The sequence below is a fragment of the Chanodichthys erythropterus genome, chromosome 9, assembly GCF_024489055.1.
Source record: "Chanodichthys erythropterus isolate Z2021 chromosome 9, ASM2448905v1, whole genome shotgun sequence".
In the NCBI taxonomy this organism is placed as follows: domain Eukaryota; kingdom Metazoa; phylum Chordata; class Actinopteri; order Cypriniformes; family Xenocyprididae; genus Chanodichthys; species Chanodichthys erythropterus.
The window spans coordinates 17,334,177-17,355,986 of NC_090229.1; the positions used below are offsets into that span (position 1 = coordinate 17,334,177).

At 35.5% G+C, this 21,810-nt stretch overlaps 1 protein-coding gene across 2 annotated transcripts in view; it reads left to right on the plus strand.

The window, feature by feature from the left end:
- ipo11 (importin 11) overlaps positions 1-21,810 on the plus strand; it is a 178,353-nt gene that overhangs the window by 72,301 nt on the left and 84,242 nt on the right. For both annotated transcript variants that reach the window (XM_067394838.1, XM_067394839.1), the window contains exons 17-21: positions 10,790-10,823; positions 11,082-11,122; positions 11,194-11,310; positions 14,464-14,577; positions 21,217-21,332. In XM_067394838.1, coding sequence (XP_067250939.1) covers positions 10,790-10,823; positions 11,082-11,122; positions 11,194-11,310; positions 14,464-14,577; positions 21,217-21,332 — 422 coding nt within the window. The remainder of the gene's footprint in view (positions 1-10,789; positions 10,824-11,081; positions 11,123-11,193; positions 11,311-14,463; positions 14,578-21,216; positions 21,333-21,810) is intronic.

Consider the following 21,810-nt stretch of genomic DNA (forward strand, 5'->3'; position numbering starts at 1 on the left):
TTCTGTATTTCTATATTCCATGTTTCTTCGTCGCTTTCAAATAGCATGTAAATAGTGTAACGCAGTCCTGCACATTGATAATCCATGTGGATATTTCTAGCATCACGCTGTTTACGCCATCATACTGCCCAACCCTAACATGCACTTATTTATTCATTATTTGTTTATTGTATTTATGTAAGTCGGTGTAGTCTAAACAGCAAGGCAGATGAGTGGCCCACTCTCATGTCATATCACCTTGCAGGCTTCACAGGCTCAGTAGATCCAGTTTAAATATTTAAGTTGTGGAGATGACAGACCATTAGCATGCTGTTCAAATGTTTAAGAGCTCCCCACCGAGCGCACTCGCTTGGGTGTTTGTGAATGTATTTACGTGCGTGCCACGGGAAATTGGAGTCAGAGTCCACTGGAACGAGGCAAACCATGGGCTCACCAAACACTATTAGCTCTCCTTCAGCTGTGCAGCTGCTAGGTACGTGTGACAGGGAATCCAAATAAAGTTATTTTGTTATTAACTTATCAAACCGAGTTAAAACCTGCTCCGTTTCACTCAGTGAACCTGTCCAGAGAGGGAACGGCGAACAAATATTATCGAACGATGGAAAACGGAACAAACTGGGAATGCTGATAATATATTCATTTAATGTATTTCACATTTCATCCCAGACATGTCAGGCATAGAAATGTTTTCCCATCTCAGGGGTGAGTCTCAATTGGCGACAGAGCAATATGGATGTAAAACCTGAGGCATTTATAGCCTTTCATCAGTACTGTGGCTTAATTTGTAGGGGGTCTCTTGAGATTGTGAACAGCACCAAAACATTTAATTTTGATTTCTTTCTTTGGCATCAGCATAATTCTGTTGTAGCATTAAAGGGATAGTTCACCCAGAACTATTAAAACTCTGTCTTCATTTACTGACCCTTATGTTTTTTTAAGTGTGTATGACCTACTACACGTTTCATATGTAAATATGCACTACTTTAATGACAAGTCAAGGCTATGTAGCTGTTGTGGAGAAAATCTAATAAAGAATACCAGTCACAGCAGCAATCATTCTCCCCGCCGCCATGTTTAATTATCTCCCTTATTTTGTTAAAATTATTAAAATTTTCACAGATTCTGCAAGTGGTTCACATACTTTTTCTTGCAGATGTATATAGAAATCTAGTGGTTACACCATGTCATTACAAAAGTTTTTCTTTTTATTACTCCCACTAGATGGCACTAATTTACCTTCAAAAAATTATATTTTAAATGTCATGTCTCTATTTTAACATGAAATACTGGTTTAGTTGAAAAAAGAAAAAAAAAAATAGAAAAAATGTATTATGTATTATATTCAATGGGGAAAAATGGCTAATAAAAACTGTATAAATATTGTATAGTATCATAAAATACCCTCAAAATTCTGAATAATAATCAAAAAATATTATTGAACAAAAATATATTTCATTGGTTTTCCTGTGGGGGAAAAGTTACATTTTAAGGCTCTGGGCTGGGTTTCCCGAAACCTTCTTAACTCTATGTTGTTCTTAAATTATACCTTAAGCTGTACCTTAATACGTGTTTCCCAAAACGTTCTTAGTTAAGTATACTTTCTGTAAATCATACTTTCGTAAGGTTGGTCTGGAGCACTCTTAGCTATACCTTATCACTGTTGACAGTCAATACGAATATAATTCTGAAGCTGTAATACACCCAGTGTTCGATTAGGATTATGGCAAAGAATAAAATGCAAAAAATTCACTGCTGACTTCAAATGTGCTTTGGCACTGAACCAGAGACAGCCGCGCGCTCTGCGCTTGTCATGTAACGTTATCACAACTATTCGGTGTTTTTAACCTCATTGCGCTTTATTTTAGGTTTCAGACATTTAAATACACATTTGAATTAAGTAGGCTACTGCATAAAAAAAGACATTTATAGTTTGTTAAATTACTATGGAAGCTGCAACAATAACCCTTTCAATTATAATTTGATGAAGTGTTTATTCATATCAGATACACATTGTTTATGAAACAATAAAGTTTACTCTATTCTTCTCCCGATTCATCGGCCACATACTTTTATGTATTTCGGGGAAGATTTCGTATATATCCGACAGCTCTAACTGCCATGCAAACTCATCGCGCAACAAAACACATTCACTTCCACATATTTTACAATCGGAATATATCATAAAATTCATGATATAGTTAACAAGTTTGTGAATATTAAAAAAAAAACAAAAAAAAAAACAATATAAACGCGATACCACATGTCTGTCAGCTGCATGACGTGTCTCCAAGGAATTAAAACTTTGTTCTAAATAACGGTCAGCCTTAAACTCACGCTGAAGAATATAGATAAATTACAATATAGATTTAGTTTGCAATTTGGATTACTTTTATAACACCCCATGAGTCCTGATAAATGCAATTTCTACTTCTGAAGTGCTTCTTTTTATAAAGAACACTGATTTCTCACATAATGCAGTGAATCAGCCCCTGTACAGAGTGAATTATCGATTCTCGAGCCATCGATATCAACCAATTCAGCACCGCCACCATGGACAGCACCTGGTAACGTCGCGCTTAAGAAGATATACCTTAAGCAACCTCATAAGGTATAGTTTGGGTAACACGCCTAGAAATGGTACATCTTCAGTTAAGGTATATCTTTAGAGTCTTCGTAGTGTGCTAAGAGACAACGTTATCGAGAAAGCCAGCCCTGGTCATTTTTGAACGTGAAGAAGCCAAGTGTGACTCATAAACGAAGAGGACCAGAGGGTTAATGTGGTAATTTTGTTGCTTTCAATGAAGGATAAAAAAAAAAAAACCTTGGATTTAATCAAAATACCTTAATTTGTGTTCTGAAGATGAACGAAGGTCTTACGGGTTAGGAAAGACATGAAATTAAATTTTTGGGTGAACTAACCCTTTATCTCAGGAACTTGGGAATATCAAAATTACCCCAGAGCTTCCCAGTGGTAAATACACCTTGAGAAGACATTCATGTCCAATTTTTAACTAGGAATCTCATATTTACGATAATTATGATAGCACGTGAAGGCAGCATAAGCTGCACTGAGACACTGAGGCCTTTTTGTAAGACACAGAAATTTTATTTTTTGGGTGAGCAACCCCTTTAAATGTAACTGTTATCTACAGTTCATTTCCTTATCTGTATAACTCCAACTGAAACACATTTTAACAAGCTAACATTCACTTTATTGATCCAGCAAGCAGACGGGCACTAAACGGATAGTTTACTTTCTGTGCACATTAGCAGACTCTACCTTCGTACTTTTCCACAAACGTGTGTCGTCTGAGCATAGTGAGCCTTCAGCGCTCTAGAGGTGCTGTCATGTCAGTGTGCAGACTCGCAGTTTGAGTTGACTTGACAGTTACCTCGGGCCTTGAGGCTCCAGGCAAAGACAAACTATTCTTACACGACTCCAAAATATCAAAAACTCTGGAGATTTTACTCTCCTGCTTACAAAACAACCCATCGGTCATTTCCTGGGTTCAATTAAAGCTCCATGAGTCTAGAAATTCATTATAGGCCAGTCAGCCACCATTCAAATAATGACATGTTGTGGTCTATGTGGTTTTGATTTCAGTGCAAGAGGTTGCAGATTAGAACTTTGTGTGAGTGGCAATTTTTTTTAACAACCAATTAAAATGGCATATATTTGTCAAAATAAATGTTTTAAATGTTTACCAACAACATCTTATTTGTGTCCTATACAGATTCAGTATATATATGAACGTGTGTGTATATGTACACACACACACACACACACACACACACACACACACACACACACACACACACACACACACACACACACATATATATGTGTGTGTTTCTAATTTTCTTTAATTTATATTAATTTTAGTACTGTCAATCGTTTAAAAAAACTAATCACACATTTTTCTGTAATTAATTGCGATTAATTACACCTAACATTAAAGTTAATATATTTTTATACTGTAATACTTTCACATTGAAGCATCTTATCATGCTTGAATGGTTTAATGGGACTTGAATGAATGATAGCGTAATCATATACTGTAGCACAGCCAAAAGATGTCAGAAAATAAACGGATGCCACGTTAATTGCATTAAATATTTTTTAAGCATTAAACTGAATTTTTTTTTTTTTTGCCAAATTAACACTTTAATTTTGACAGCCCTAATTAATTTATGAGATGGTTTTGGTCTGGATGGATGTCATCTGTGATGTCTTCTAATTGTTGACCTCTATCCCAGGCACAGCAAGAAAGCTTGTCAATAGCACTGTACGTTTAGGTAATGTGAAGAATGTGCAGCGTTTGGCCTGTTCAGAAATGAGGGACCTCACCAGAGTTGGAGACAGTGCAGCTCTCATGCCTCCAGGAGCTTTCAACACAGCAGTAGATCATTTATCTTACAGGTTTCAACATTGCCCGAACTCTATTATTCAAAGGAAATGAGATTGGGCTACTTCTATTTCATGGTTTGTCAGCTTGAAAAGAATAGACTAATCGCTTTCATATGCACGCACCCTCATACATATATACAGCTTGTATTTGCAAGTACTGTACATTCAAGCAGCAGCCTTCGCCTGCAGTGCTAGGGGAAAACAACCTTCTCTTTATTGTTTTGACATCTAAATCTAAAATCTATTATTTGGGAAATTGTAATGTTTATCTCAATAACACAATTACTGACTCAAAATTAGGTTGTTGATTTTGTCAGAGTTTTTTTGAAGCTCAAGAAAGTGCATCCATCCATCATAAAGGTACTCCACACGACTCCAGGGGGTTAATAAAGGCCTTCTGAAGGGAAACGATGCATTTGTGTGAAAAAAATATCCATATTTTACAAGTAAAATATCTAGCTTCCACAGACCGCCTTCCATATTCAACTTAGGAAGCAAGTGTAATGTCTCTCATAGTTCAAAATGCTTAAGCTATGTCCTACACCTTAAACGCCTTAACATTACGCTTTTTTCGTAAGTTGAATACAGAAGACTATTGCTTTATAACTTAATTTGTAATTTTCTTACAAAATTTTTAGAAGGCATTTATTAAATAGAATTCTATTTATATCAAATTGTTTATATTATTAAAGTTATAAAATGTAATTTATGATATAAATATTATGTTATAATATCCATATTGGTCCCACTTTATATTAAATGGTCTTAACTACTATGTACTTACATTTAAATTGATAATTTGATACAATGTACTTATTGTGTACATACATGTTTTTACATTGTACTTATATTTTAAAACACCTGCATGTAATTACATCTGTAATTAATTTCTGTAATTACATTTATAATTACACTGTTGACCCATCCTTTACACCTTACCCCTACCCTTAAACCTACCCATACCACCAGAGCTTTCCCTAACCTTACCCGTATCCACCTCAATAGCAGCAAAAGTGTTTTGCAATTCAATATGAACCCAATAAGTACATTGTGCTTATTTTTGATGTAAGTACATAGTAGTTAAGGCCACTAAATATAAAGTGGGACCTTAATATTATATATTTGATGATATAATAACTTTTTACAATAAGTTTCCATTTGTTAATGTTAGTTAATACATTAACATTAACCAACAATTAGCAATACATTTGTTACAGTATTTATTGATTTTTGTTAAAGGTGCTCTAAGCGATCCTGGGCAGAGTAACTTCCTATTGACGTTCGAAGTGTTGTCAAATAAAACAGAGGCTAGCTAGACCCTCCCTCCTCCTCCTCCCCCTCCCCTCCGTGCTTCCTGAAACAGTCATGAACGCGCATTTAAAATCATTCTTGTCGGTTATTGGCTGGAGCATGTTTATTATGTTTCGTGGTCCAGGCTGCACCAGTTTGTTTTTATTGCTGTTCTCAGAGCTTGTGGCGACTACAGAGACTGCATTTTTTTACAGTGTGTTCAGGGGACAGGCAGCTAGCGGATAGTGAGGAGATGTTTGCTGTATGTGACAAAAATTTTTTTGGCCTAAAAACGCGTGACATCACTTAGAGCACCTTTAATGTTAGTTAATAAAAAAAATAGTAAAATCAGTTCATGTTAGCTTAGGTGTATTAAATTATATATTAACACATAAAATCTAATTGAATAAAGTATTTGTAATTGCTAACATTAACTAAGATTATTAAATGCTTTAGAAGTATTTATCATTGTTAGTTCATGTTTCCTAATGTAGTTAACTAATGGAATCTTATTGTAAAGTGTTATCATTATATTATATTTTAAATATAATTTCAATATTTTGTGCCACAGATTTTTCAAAAATTAAGACTGTCCCTAGCTATTGGCACACACTTTGCCTGTAAAGTTGTGTCTCTATTCATAAACAATTCATGGTGTTTTTATTTTTTATTTTTTTTATTATAAATATTATTTCAGAATCTCTGGTTTTCACAAAGACTTTATATTTTTTTTTATTGCGTATGTATTGTTTTCTTTCGAAACAAAAACTAGCTCAAACAAAACACTGAAAAATGAACAGTGGGTGAATGTATGTTTGCGTGGGAAGACTCGTATGGGAATTACTGTCGCAGCTGTGTCTTCTGCAATTGCTTGTGGAGACTAATAGCTATTATTCACTACCATCTCCATTTAAACGAGCCGAAGAAAGCAGGATTAGATGCTCATATCCATAGTGGAGGCAAGCTGAGCAGGCTGATAACAGTGATGCAGGCAGAACCTTTGGGTGATCGGCCGCTCTGGTTGGCCAGGTAGATTCGTCTGACACCCGCATGCAGGCATATACCTTGCTAAAGCATTACTGTCACAGAATCCCATCTCCTCACTCATAATTCTCCCATATCTACTGGGCAGCCGCTCTGTAGTCTGGCAGGGAGCAGAGTGCTTTATTTTCAGCTGCTGTTTGATGTTTTATGCCGCAGATGCCTCTGAGAGCGAAGGCAGCCCTGCTTATCTCTGCTTTTACTCCTCTGTAGAATATATAAGCCCTCCTAAATCCATTTGAATGAAGATGAATTGAATTCAGTAACTGATAGTATTGTTTCTGTTAGTTACATGCTTTACAGCCTGTTATTTAGCAATGAAAATGCTTAGAAAATAGCAGGTTTTTGTGTCTAATTGGTTGCCTAAATACTGTAGGAGTGTAAATGAAGTGCAAACTGTACCACCTGTGTGGCGCTTCACTTACAGTCTTCCACGAGTGCAGCTGTAGCCCCCTAGAGACTTGTGAGATGTTCATACTTTTGTTCGTCTAACAAGAATAATTTGGTTGCACTTTATTTTAAGGTAGTCTTGTTACAGTGTAATTACAATTATGGACTGAGAAATAATAAGTAACGACATATATGTTTGTGTCTACAGAGACATTGTCCTCTGCCCGTATTTTCTTTTTTTTCTTTTTTTTTTTTGTTGTTGTAATGCTGTGCTTGGGATGTTTCTGGGCTGCAATCTTTGGCCAGTGGGTTTGTCATCTGTGTCTGAAGCTTGGGAAGCTCCACTAATTTGTCGTGTTTCGACAGAGAAAAAAAAATGCAATTTGCTGACTGTTATCTATAACTCAACAGATTACTAGGCATTGTAATTACTGTACCTTTTAATGATGACATGACCGAAGAGGGCTAAAATCGCTTGCAAACACCCAGTCATTAGCTGTTTTTTCATATACAGAAAAGCAAAAAAAAAAAAAAAATGCCACAATACTTGAAAAAATATGGCAAAACATCTTATCGCAGATCTTCTCACAGGTAGTCTGCTCTTGAGTCGCTGTCTCATTTGATTCTGCTGCAGGTTGGGCTGCATGTGTTCTAGCAACTGATATAATGTTTTATATAACCTGAGAATATTTTCCATTTGATTTCAATTCTTTTTTTTTTTTTTTTCTTTTTTTTTTTTTTTTGGGGGGGCGTGATCAAGTTCACAGAAAGAGACTGCAGAAAGCACACTCTGTTTGCTTTCATTATTTTATCTTTTTGTTGTTATTGTGAGTGTACACAAATAAAAGTAGACTCCTTACAGATTCGAAAGATGTATTACTCTTATCTGTTTGACCAAAAATGACTGAGAATTTTAAGTGCAAGTGATCGCGTCGGCGCCTCCATGTTAGCTGTCATGCTATATAGCTTTCACACTCCGCACATTCCCTTGAATAGCCCTCATTTTTCTAGGTTAACATTAAAGTTTATATAACATAAAATAAAGGAAATGAGCACAAACAATTAAATGTACAATATAGTCTTATCACGATAAATGTAAAAATGTTTAATATCGACCAGTGACTAATATGGTATGGTATTTATTTTGCAACCCTAAATTGACACACTGCTTTTTTCTGTTAACATGACAGAGATAATTTTTTTGATACAACAAAGCAGCTGCCAGTAAGAACAGATTTTTATTGGAAGGTCTATCCAGAGACGAATCAGACCAATCAGTAGTTAAGATGTCTTTGTTGTCCTTTTTGGTCTTTGTCAGTTAACTACTTAATAAACGCATTGCTCCAGGCCCCTGGCTATTACTCAGAAAATTGCTTGATCATTAAGTTTGATGTGTTGGGGAAATTTCATCATCTCCTGCTATTGCTCGTTATAAACCTGTTTGTGGAGCTCAGCATGCTGTCCCATCAGCCTGTGTAATAGATCATTGTGAGAGGGTGGCGGGGTCTGTCATTAGCCACCTGCTTGAGTCGTAGTCTTTATGCGATCCTTGCTAACACCCTCAGGCTTCTCCGTTATCCCATACCGGCACAACCTTTTAATGATGTTAATTTTGTTTTGGTTACAGGCTAACTCTCAAGATTTATATGTTGAGGAAACTTGAGTAGGCTTAGAGGTCTCTTGTCAACATGTACTACACTGATTTAAGGAGAAATTAATGGCTGTCCTTTAAAAGAGCTCCTTGGAGGTGAAACGTGTGAAATGTTTTTTCCTAGCCCAGTTTAATGTGCAGAGAGAACTAGAAGTAAGCAAGGCTGCATTTATTTTATTAAAAGAGTAAAAACAGTAGCATTGTGAAATATTATTATAACTGTTTTCTATTTTAATATATTTTAAAATGTAATGTATTCCTGTGATGGCAATTTTCAGCATCATTACTCCAGTCTTCAGTGTCACATGATTCTTCAGAAATCATTCTAATATGCTGATCTGCTGCTCAAGAAACATTTCTTATTATTATCAATGGTGAAAATGGCTGTGCTGCTTAATATTTTTGTGGAAACCATGATACATTTTTTCCAGGATTCTTTGATGAATAGAAAGTTCAAAAGAACAGCATTTATTTGAAATAGAAATTTTTGTAACATTATACATTTCTATATTTACTTTTGATCAATTTAATGCATCTTTGGTGAGTAAAATTATTTCTTAAAAAAAAAAAAAGAAAAAAAACCTTTGAATGGTAGTGTATGCAAACACTTGTCAGGGTTCCTGCAGTGATGCAACCTGAAGGACATTTTAAACTGCTGGAAAATGTACATAATAAAAAATTGTGTTTATTTCATGAAAATGAATAATCTTCAAGGGGTCAAGAACTGCATTGTTTTATTGTCTTATAATGTTTCCTGGGGTGCACTTATAATGTTAGTATGCTTTTTACATCAAAAGTGGTCATAATTTAGAAATACAGCATTTTTCCTACCCTGATTTTAGCCCTCTGATTTGAACATACTGTTTTAAGGGGTGTGTCTGCTGTGACACTTCATTGTAAATGCCCACTGCTGTGATTGGCTAACATCTTTGCCTATGAAATAGATAAGGATTACTCTCTTGAAAACTTTTAGCACATTTTTACTGTTACAGCTCTCAAGGTTAACTAATCATGAAAGTGTTGATTATAGCATTATATTTAGATCTATGGCATTATTTTTAGATTGTGGCATGAAAGTTTGCAGTGATAAACATTGTAGCCAATCACAGACATGTTGTTGAGCGCATGAAAGCAGTGATCTCATCATTGCAACTCAATTTCTGCACACTAACGAATGCTTTTATCATAGCTAACAGTGCAAACACGATGTAACTAAGAGATTTGTTGATTAAAACGGGAGTTTTGGCGCATTTGTAGAACTGAGTGCTGCATGAGAACTCATGCTGTTTGATTGACAGCTCCAGTGATTGTAAAGGGAGTGTTCTTTGATCGCTTTCTGTATATAATTTAATTACATTTAAATAACAGATAATTTTCATCCAGCTAAGAGAAACAATGTGAAGTTGACTGTTTAGTCACTGGTTTGATTTACTGACACACAGACAAAGAACATCTGACTGTACATGAATCCTTACATATCAGATCAGGCATTAGAATTAACAGTTACTTACTACTCGAGTCCATATCGTAAAAGTCTGCTTTGCAATTATGAAGTAGGCCTTGATTTCTTCTGCGGAGGCAGCATTTCACCTATCTATGTCATAGATGGGCACATTCTGGGAAGAGTCTTTCACTGTGCCTGGTGTCAGTAAAAGCTTTTATTGGACTGTGTTCTGAAACTTACAGGATATTCTTATAGTACGATGACCTCTTATATACCAGAAGCTCAAGGAAAAGTTGATTTCTCAATTAATGACCCCTTTAAAGTCAAGGAAAAAGAATGGAAATGTTTATTGGTATAAATGTTCTTTATATAAAATAATGAACCAGTGAAAACATCTTGGAAATGCATTTTTCAGAAGGGATGGAAACCGAATCATTATTTCCGTTATATTTGGTGTCACTAGTGGTGTGGAAATTACACATTCTGCCATTAAAATTTCATACTTCACAGCCCAGATCATGCTTTATAAATTTTTGCATAATAATGTGATTTTTCTCTGTTTTAGGTTCGCATCGAAACAGCCACAACTCTAAAGCTGGATATCCTTTTCCTCTGAGTGAAGCTCAGTCTTTACACCAGAGTGGTCATTTGTCAACTTTAATTGGATGCATTTAAGCACGCTTGTAATTAGTTTGCCTATTAACCCGTAGCCATTCAACATCACCCGCTTGTTTGCTTGGTGCCGTATGATTACTTTAATCACTCTCATCCTCATTCATCTGCATGTCTGATAATCAGGTGTGTGTTTAGTGTTCATTGCTTCTCACCTGCAGTCATTACACTTAACTCAGCCTCACCCGTCGATGACTTCGAGTTCAGAACTGAGCAGTTCTTACCGGTAAGATGGTTGTTTTGAACATTTGACGTACATTTGATTTGTTCATTAACACTTATTTTATTCCTCTTCAGTACTTGGAGTCTATTTTCGGCCTGTTGTTCCAGCTGTTGCAACAGGTCAATGAGTGTGACACTAAAATGCAAGTTCTCCACGTTATTTCTTGCGTCATCGAAAGAGTCAGCATCCAGGTGAGTTTCAGTCATCGTGAGAGGTTAAATGAAGTCATCCGAACACAGAGTCATTCAAACTTTACCCCTGAGATCACATGATTTTCTATATAAAATACTTGTTTTTGCACACTGAAAAACACATATTGATGTCATGTCATTACCAAACAATACTGACTGTGGACAAGGCCATGACCTGCTTGAAAATAACCTTAAGCAATTGTGTGAGCCTTGACCTTGAGCCATTTGATGAATGACAGTCATGTAAGAATACAAAGCTCACAATTCAAGCTTTGTTCAGTCAAACATGCATAAATTACAAAGGGTCATATTGTGTGTACAGAGAAAGCTTTCAGAAGTAATCTTCTGTGTCAGTTTTGTGCAGCAGAGGAGATATTTAATGCCCTATTCAATGATTCCATGCTAATATATCTTTTGACCATTTTGACCCCCATTTTCTATTCGAACCATTTTCAATCTGACTCTCTCTTGGTCTTTAACTGTTCTTGATCTTTGACTAAGTTCCTCATGCCAAGGCTTAGCTAATTTTAACTTTTGTTAAATCTTGCTTCACTCATGGTTTAAAATCGGAACTGGCTGTCTCATTTAAAAGGCACATGGAGATTTCTGAGCAGAAGTTTTGGGAAATCAAATCAAATCTTTGAGAGCAATTTTAAATCTCTCCGAGTTTGCCCATGTATTCACAGTCCTCCCTAAAAGGAAAGTTAATGGGTTTTATCATGAGCAATCGAGTAGGTCTTGATCTTTTGAGATAAGAGTTCATTGCACTATGAAAACTTACTGTAACTTTAAGAACTCTGAACTTCCTCCCGAGTTTAAAAGAGTTTCCTGAAATTTGAGCTGCAAAAATGTGCCTTCTGAATTGTGACCTTCCGCAACTTTTTGACATTTGATGAATACATTGATGCATGTTTGTCCACTTTACACATCAGTGATGTCTGTTGAGTGATCAGAAATTTGAAACCTGGCTGATTGAGTCATGGCGAGGTAAATGCGAATGTGTTAATTATAAATACCAGAAGAACTGATAATATTAGAGTGAAACGTATGAAAGTTTGTCAGAGTAACTGTCTGTTCCTGCATTTCTTTCTGATGAATCCTCGTTTTAGGAATATGCAGTATTTTGAGGGGGGAAAAAAACACAAAGGCCAAAACCTCTATGATATGACCCTTGTGAAGATAGTTTTGCTAATTTATTTAATCCTGAACCATGACACCAAGATATGCAAATACTGTCATCACTGATTTGTGCATAGTGTCAGACTGTTTGCAGCATATTTAAGCTGTGTTTTCCATTTAGCAGAAGAAAATTCTGATAAAGCACCAAAATGATAAAAACTTGACATCAAAAACCATATTTTTGGGTGTTTGTTAAACTGCTGCATCCAATTACAATGCGAAAGCATATGGATTTTCTTGAATATAAACTACATTAGATATTTCCATATGAAGTAAAGATGGTTGCAGAGATGACACGGGAAGCATGAGTTTTAGGAGTATATTTGTATGTAAATAAGATGTTTTTTGACTATATTGTTCTGGAAATGTAAAATGAAAAGGGTCTTTTAAAATCTGACTGGCACTTACTGTTTTTTTTTGAATGAGGTGATATGAAATAATATTAATATATATTCATAAACAAAAAAATGAGGCTTGCAGAGGTTGCGTTACACAAAAATAAGTGCACAATTTTAAAAGCATTGACGGATAAAATTTAAAATGTTTTGTCATTTTGACAGCTATCTGCTTTTATGTTTTTCTGCTTCAGAAACATTCCCACAGTAAAGGATACTAATGGGGATTAGAAGCGAAGAATATAAAGTTTTAGGGCACCCCTACAAAAATAGATTGGGAGAGAGATATTAGGGAGGATTTATACTCCATAGGAATAATTCATAGGATATTGTTCATTAAAACAGGTACCAAATCGCTTGAATGCATTGCAAGAGCAGAATAAAAAGAAAAATCTGCAACACAGCACTTGCTAGGACTAAATGAGTTCTTGCTGCAGAAGTTTTGTTATAGTGACTATCAATATCACTTAAATGGCAAACGAACAATATCGAACAAACAATATTGTTCTGAACAATGACATGTTTCAGAGAAATTCAAAAGAAAAATATGGAACAAATTAATAATAATAATAACCTGTTGTTTATTTATTTATTGTAAATTGTATCTATTTATTTATTTTTATTTATAAATGTATAAATATGAATTCATAATGTGGTCACATGGTTGTCAGGTCATATTTTTAACATTGTATAAACTGGTCATAACAATATTGTATTGAACAATTACATGTTTCAGAGAAGTTCAAAGAAAAATAGGGTAAAAATTAGTAGTAGTAGTAGTAATAATGATGGTGGAGGTCAAAAGTTCATTTATATATTTAATTAATTCATAATTTGACATTATTGACTTTATATATATATATATATATATATATATATATATATATATATATATATATATATATATATATATATATATATATATATATATATAAACATTATAAATCTTTACTATAACTTTTTTTAAAAAAAGAAAAAAAAATACTGACCCCAAACTTTTAAACAGTAGTGTATATTGTTACAAAAGATTTAATTTAAATAAATGCTGCTCTTTTTTTAACTTTTTATTCATCAAAGAATCCTGAAAAAAAGTATCACGTCATAAAAAAAATATTAAGCAGCACAACATTTGTAATAAATCAGAATATTAGAATGATTTCTGAAGGGTCATGTGACACTGAAGACTGGATTTAATGATGCTGAAAATTCAGCTTTGCATCACAGACATAAATTATATTTTAAAGTATATTATAATAGAAAACCATTATTTTAAATTGTAATAATATTTTACATTATTACTGGGTTTTTTTTGTATTTTTGATCAAATAAATGCAGGCTTGATGAGTAGAAGAGACTTCTTTCGAAAACATTAAAAATAGTAATGTTTCCAATCTCTTGAATGGTAGTTTATTATTAGAATTACCAGGTCACCCCTGCTTTAAAGTTTAAAAGCAATTTTAGAGGCTCTTTGAAGCTGACCTGTTTTCTTTTAATTAATCTAAAGCATTCAGACATTTTTTTGTTTGTGTGCTCCTTTGCGATTGAGATCAGTGCTTACTTTTCCCCTCCTCTCTTCTAGATTCGACCGTATGTGGGCTGCTTGGTTCAGTACCTTCCTCTTCTTTGGAAGCAGTCAGAAGAACACAACATGCTCCGCTGTGCCATTCTCACTACCCTCATCCATCTTGTACAGGTACGGCATACCCACGGGGCCAAGAATGAAACAGATAACGAGCCTTTGAAACAGTCGGGTCGGATGTTTAGCATTCTGTTTGTGTTTCAAGTGCTGACTTGGACGTGATGTGCGTACCATCACTGATGGGGGGCCTGATTTTCGCTGTCATCGTCTGTTGATATGAACAAATGCCCTCCAGCCCTGCTGAGCACTTCTCTGGTTTTCTGGTTTTGCAGAAGACTTTTATTTTAGTACGATACACTTCACCCTTTCCTGCTGTGAGCGTATGAACACACATGCGGACAGGGGCTTGTTATTGATGGGTGTATTTGAAAATTGCCACAGAGCTTCTCCATTTTCCTCTACATGGGATCCCACAAGGTGCTTATTTCATTCTCTCTTTTTTTCCCTTCCCCCCCCTTTTGCTCCGTGCATCAGGAGCAGTTTCTGTGTCACTTCGGCCCCTGAGGACATGAGTGACACTCACATTTAAACCATCCAGAGGCTGCAGTAGCTGGATATCTTGAGCTTGGTTTAACTGAGAGGTCCATTGAGCAACACTTGGCTGATTCAGGCTTTTCACATCACTTTTCACATCATTTAAAAAAAATCAATTTTGACTAAATGGATACTAGGTTATGCATACTGCAAACTGGGTTGTGACTCTTGGTGATTGTCTAAGGGTATGTTTACACGACAATTATGAACTAAAAATTTTCACATATAGACGATAGGGCTGCCCCCTTATAGTCGACTAAATGCAAGTCGTGTACAAGTGTTTGTTCGGAGTGTGGAAGGCAGCTACTGTATAGTGCACTTTACTGCACGACATGGAGGTGCCGGCGCGATCACTTGCATTTTTTCAACTTAAATTAACTTAAATATATTTTTTGTCATACAGATAAGAGTAATGCATGATTCCGAACTGTAAAGGGTCTACTTTAATTTGTGTATTCTCACTATAACAACAGAACATTGTGCTTTTGTGAAATAAAGAAAACAAAGAGGATGCGCTTTTTGCTGTCTCTGTCTCCCTGAACAGCAGCACGTCACATAAATGAACAGAAACTCAGCATATAGGCTGCTTTCCTCAAAGACATGAGAAATAGAAAGCTTGAAACATCTACTTTTAAACGAACCAATTTCAATTGAAAACAAATACTCTGTGGTTATGTAATCCATATGAAAGGTGCATTTCTCTCCAGAGTCAGCATCGTCAACTTCATCTTTGCAGCCAACGCTGACTCGCAAGCTTTGTGTGCGCTTAAGCATGAGGCATTTATACAACCCCCCCAGTATATTTAAGTAATTAAATTAATATAAACGTGTCATTAGTCGACTAATGGCTTAAATGAACGACTAGAAGTCAACTAGAAAAATCTTTAGTTGGGGGCAGCCATAATAGATGACAACTTTGTTGAAAATGATCCCTGTTCACACAGATCCATGAAAGTGATTGAAAACACAGTATTATGCTGTCAGGCCAGTAGTTGGCAATGTCACTTTGTAAAGAAAAACTGCACAATTTTTCACAAATTTGCATTTTTGTATATTACACAGTGACGATAATGGTATGGTTTTCAAAAAAACGTTCATTTTTGTGCATGTTTATTGTGTTTAAAGAAGAATGTCTGAAGACTAAATAATGTTGAAACTAGAAATTGTCAAGTTGAGGCACATTAACTTGCTCTATGAATGCATTTATATGAATCTATATTTGAACCAATTTCAGGGATATTTGGAAGAAAGAATTGTGTTCATTTTAACAGCTTCTGAAGCTAACAGGAGTTCAAATACGCAGTATCATAACTACATACTGCGGCACTGACATCCCAATATCTCTGGGATTGAACTGGGCCTTAAAAATGAAGATTCCAAAAGAAAGTTTCATAGGAACAAGAATTTAAAATGATAGTAATATATCTTTAATATTTCCTGAGTTACAGACATGCAAACGAAACTTCGGAAAAAAAGAAAAAAAAATTGGCACTCAAACTGATATGTTCTGTGGAATTGTTTTGTTAGAGGGAAACAAGATACATTTCTAGTGGCACTCAGGTACATTGTATGCAATTGTGTTGACAGAAAAAGTCAAAATACATTTCTAGTTTCAACATTATTTGTTCTTCAGATATTCCTGCAGTGACCCACATCTGGTTTTTGACCACTGAAAATTTGTAGAGTTTACTCATGGAGCCACATTGAGCCTGTTTCACAGACAAGGCTTAAGCTAGTCCTAGACTAAAATGCATGTTTGAGCTGTTTTAACTGAAAGAAACTTGTACTGACATTTTAAAATACGTCAGTGCAATTGTTTTGTCTCAAGATGCATACCAGTAATTTTTTTTCTGGGTACGTTTATAAAGATCCTTAAATGCCCTAATTGAACTAAGGCTTAATCCTGGCTTAGTCTTAAACCCCGAGTTACAGGCACGCAAACTTGGGGTAAAAAACACATAAAGTGCTTTTTCCCATTTTTGGATTGTCACCATTGGTATATAATGATTGCGAAAGTCAACAGATTTCACCAATAGATGGATTTGTCTGAAATATACAGTGATCATTTAAATAATTAATTTAACATTGAAATTTATTTCATTAAATTCTAGTTATATTTAAACAATTATAATTATATTGAATAATGGCAAATAATGGCCATTATATTTATTTACAATTATTTAATTATAAAAATAATTTCAATAATTGCACATTTAAATTAACAGCTATAAAATATTACTATTATTAACAATATTTAACAATTATAAACAATTATTTAATTACAAAAAGTATTTAAATGATGGCAAATTTGAATAATAAAGCATATTGAGCTCCTCTGCCTATTATTTTTCACAAATTTTAAATGTCTTGAGCAGCCTGGATTTGGCCTTTCAGTTAATTTCTCTGTGTTGAAATTTTCAGCTATACTTTCGTGATCAGAGATAATTTTACATTTTGAGGTAATTTAATAAATATTCCTCTGAGGAGAGTTATTGAGTAATCATCAGCTTTAATGAGCTGTTCTTTGTATTTGAAAGTGCTCTTTGCTTCAGTAACCACATCTTGCATATTAACATTTCTCACTCATGTTAAAGACACTTCACAGTGTCTTTAGTTCTTGTAAATCACAGACACATGAATCAGTCTAAAAGATCGCCCCAGGCTTGGCTGAAATTTGCATACTTCCAAAAATCCAAAATTTGTGCCAGCTTAGTTGACCAGCAGTCATTAATCTTTTTTTGTTGTTGTTGTTGCTTAAGTCCTTAGATTTGCATATTAAAATGCCAGCAGTCCTTCAGGAAACAATCTATTGTGTGCATATCTCACCACCCGCCATCGACAGTTTGCTATTAACCTTGCATTTATTTGTGTTTTCTGTGGCCTCCTCTGCCAGCCATATGGTATCACAGCTGCTGCTCTCCAGCCTGGCACAGAATGCTGAAGAGACAATATTACCAGTGAACATTCAAAGTCAATCATCCCTAAATGGCCCCATCATGGGTCCATCCCCAAAAGCATATTTCTGACAGATGCTCCAAAATGGATGCTCTCTTTACTGCACATTTGGATATGATTTGTTGACCTGCAGAGGCTAAATTGCCTCGGCACATGCCGTGGCCTGCAAAATTGGCCATTGTTTTAATGGATGAAGCTTTTGTTTGGAATTTGGAATGTTTGGAAACATTTTTTGTTAAACTAGTTTTTTTGTGAATTAGTTGGAATATTTCTTTGGTAAATTTTCTGTACTTCGGAATCACAGATTGTACTCTTGGAAATATGACCAAAATAAGAATTTTCACCGGAAAATGTCATCTGAACAAGTAACTGCCACTTTTGTTCTGACCAACTGAGGGAAAAAAAAGCATTACAATGGTGATTAAATCTAACGATTGCTTAGCTCATACCACATCAAACCATGCAAATTATTATTAGGGCCCAAGCACCGATGGTGTGAGGACCCTAGTGTAATTGTTCGGTCAATTATTCTTCTTCTCCAAAATGTATCGCAAAAACTCATGAAACTTTGCACACGCGTCAGAAGTGGTTAAAATTTATGTCTGATGTGAGTTTCAGAATTAGGTGTGGCAAAATGTCTTGATAGCGCCACCTACAAAATTTCACTCAAGCGCCCTTCGCGCTACTTTTTTTACAGACATGTATAAAATTTGGTAGACGCATTTAACAGCCCAATACCTACAAAAAATTCGCTGTGTGCAAAATCAGAAAACCCACAGGAAGTGAGATGTTTTTAATTTTCTCTGCAAAATTTTTGCAGTTTTTGCAAAATTTTTGCAGTTTTTGCAAAATCTGCCTCTATCTGCCCTAAACTTCACATGTTTTATTAGAGTACTAACCTGAAGACATCTACATGCCAGTATTCAGTTATAGTCGTAGCACCACTTGCAGGCAACAGGGAATGACATGTTTTACACTGTGATTTACTCCTCATAGAGATTTTATCAGATCAACATTATATTTGGTCAGTCTAAACTTAAGGCCATAGTGATGATAAATTGACCAACACAAAAATGTGTCACTGAGCACAAAATAAAGCTTCTGCCATGGTCTTCCCAGTTCCCTGACCTGAACCCTAAAGAAAATGAGTGAACTGAAGAGAAGAAGCACCAACATGGAGCTGGAATCTGAAGGATCTGGAGAGATTCTGCATTAAGGAATGGTCTCTGATCTCTTCTCGGGTGTTCTCCTAACTCATCAGGCTTTATAGAAGATGAATCAGAACTGTTTTCTTGGCAAAAGGAGGTTGCAAAAACTATTTAATAAAAGGATGCCAATAATTGTGGCCAACATGTTTTGGAGAAAAAAACATTCTCTGTGACTTTCCCCCACTTTCAATTCTTTTTCTGTAATGAAAGGTTAGATTTTTACTCATTTTATGAATTAAAGATCAAAAGGATAAACAATGCAGATTTATTTTTACAGTTATCTTTCATCATATTTACCAAGTGTGCCAATAATTCTGAGCACCACTGTATATATGCTATGAAGTACCAAACATGCTAGAAACATGTTAAAGTCATGCAACACTTGGCTAAGTGCTAAAGTATGCGATTAACACCACAAAACAGGAAGTTGTTGTAACTCAAGCATGCAATGTCCGATCTGCTCCAAACTTCACGTTTGATAATAGTCCTGGCCTGAAGACATCAACAATTCAATATTCAGTTATAGTCAAAGCACCACCTGCTGACAGAAGGAAGTGTGGCACGTCAATATGACTTTGCCATATTTTTCCTATATTTACATGCTTAACAGGTGGTGGTGGCCCTGGGTGCGAGGGCCCTTTCATCACTGCTTGCAGCTTTAATTATTGTTATACTTTGTTCTCAAATTGTTAGTTAACAACATCAGCATTGTGTGACTGTGTATTTAGTGTGTATTAGCATTACCTGTAGATTTCAGTTTCTGTACAGTCTAATCTCTAACGTTAATTTGTCACACCATACAATCTGCCATCAAAATGATGTTTAATTATTCCACCTGCTGTGAGAAAAGGCTATAAATGATCCGCCACCTGCAGCATCCTCTCATGCCATATAGCCTACTAGCCGGGACTCCTTTATGCAAACAGACGTGACGTAATGATGCAAAGACGAACGGCTGCATGATCGAATTTCCCGTGGAAACCCACCAGTACCACTCGAATTAGTATTATGAATTTGTGTATATATATGAATTATGTATATGTATATGTATGTATATATATATATAAAAAATAAATATGGACATAAGAGGTTTCTGCCCAACAGTGACAATATATAAGCTTATTAGCTTATTTATTATTAGGACAAAGTGTTACAGTACAGTAATGAGAATCATTATTTAGTAAAACACAAACCCAATTTTTAAACATCCAGATGCATGACAAAAGCTCATTGTTACACTCAACTTTCAAACGGCCATTCCTCAACAACTTGTCTCCTTTCTTGCCAAGTTGTGACTCTTGTCTGTGGTGTCTGCGGGTGGGTGTCCTTGGCTTATTTTTGTTGTTTTTCACCATTGGCCCGTTGACAGTAACAAAGCTTAACCTGGATTCTACGGATGGTACAGTTCTACCCTCTCTAAGCCCCCTAGAGTTCTCCATCTGTGATTTTGATGGACAGCTCAGAATCAGCAGACCACAGAAGGCAGTCATGTCCTGAACTTAAGAGCCCTTTGCGGTGGTCTATGTGATGAGCCCTCATCAGTCAGAGGCTGAGTGGGCATATCTCACCCAGGGGAGGGCAAGGCTCTCAAGATCGGCCCTTGAATGAACCCAGAAAATACACAGCCGCTGGTGTATTTCTGAGATTTCCTTACTAGAGAGTATGGGAAGCTGACACAATATCGCACCTGCTGCTATTCAGACAGAAAATGATGTTTGTTGTGCTCTGCTGTAAGATGGAATGAAACTCATTTTGGCAGCACTGCTTATTCTGACAACTGTTTTTGACACATTTTTATCTGAATACATTTTTTTTTGGGCAGCATCTTCATTGTACAACCTGTTGTATTGTTAGGAATGTATAACACAGTTAATGTTCAGGGCTTTGAAAATTGTAAATTTTAAAAGACATTTTCAAAAATTAATTCTGAAAAAAGTGTTTTGATCAGTTCTCCCTTGCCCTGTTATGATTGGTTATATTTTTTTGCATTGTTCAGGGCCTGGGAGCGGAAAGCAAGAATCTGTATCCCTTCCTCCTACCTGTTATCCAGCTCAGCACAGATGTTTCGCAGCCCCCTCATGTTTACCTGCTGGAAGATGGTCTGGAGCTCTGGTAAGCAGTGTTAATTTCGTTGATGAATAATTTTCGTCATAATTTTCGTCAACATTTTTTCACGGATGAAAACGAGACGATGACTAAATAAAAATGCGTTTTTAATGACTAAAACTATGACTAAAATCTACTCTAATTTTCGTCAATGAATAAAAACGAGACAAAAATGAAAGAGAGGGACGATTTGGGAAGATATCCAGTCAAGACTGCTGTCCTGTGTGGAAGAAGCGCACATTTGATGTGTAATGTGCTGATCTTACTGCGGGAAACGCGCCGTTTTTGCTAGCTCTACAGGCCTGTGCAGCAGCACTTCAGACTACTTTAGTTATTAATAAATAGCGCACATTTATGTCAAGCGATTGCTTACAAGATAATGTTGATAAATTATGACAATGTTTACTACACAATGTTTATATGGTAGTATGTTTTAGACAGTTGTAAGAATGCATATTCTATCACCCTCATGAGCAGCCTGCTA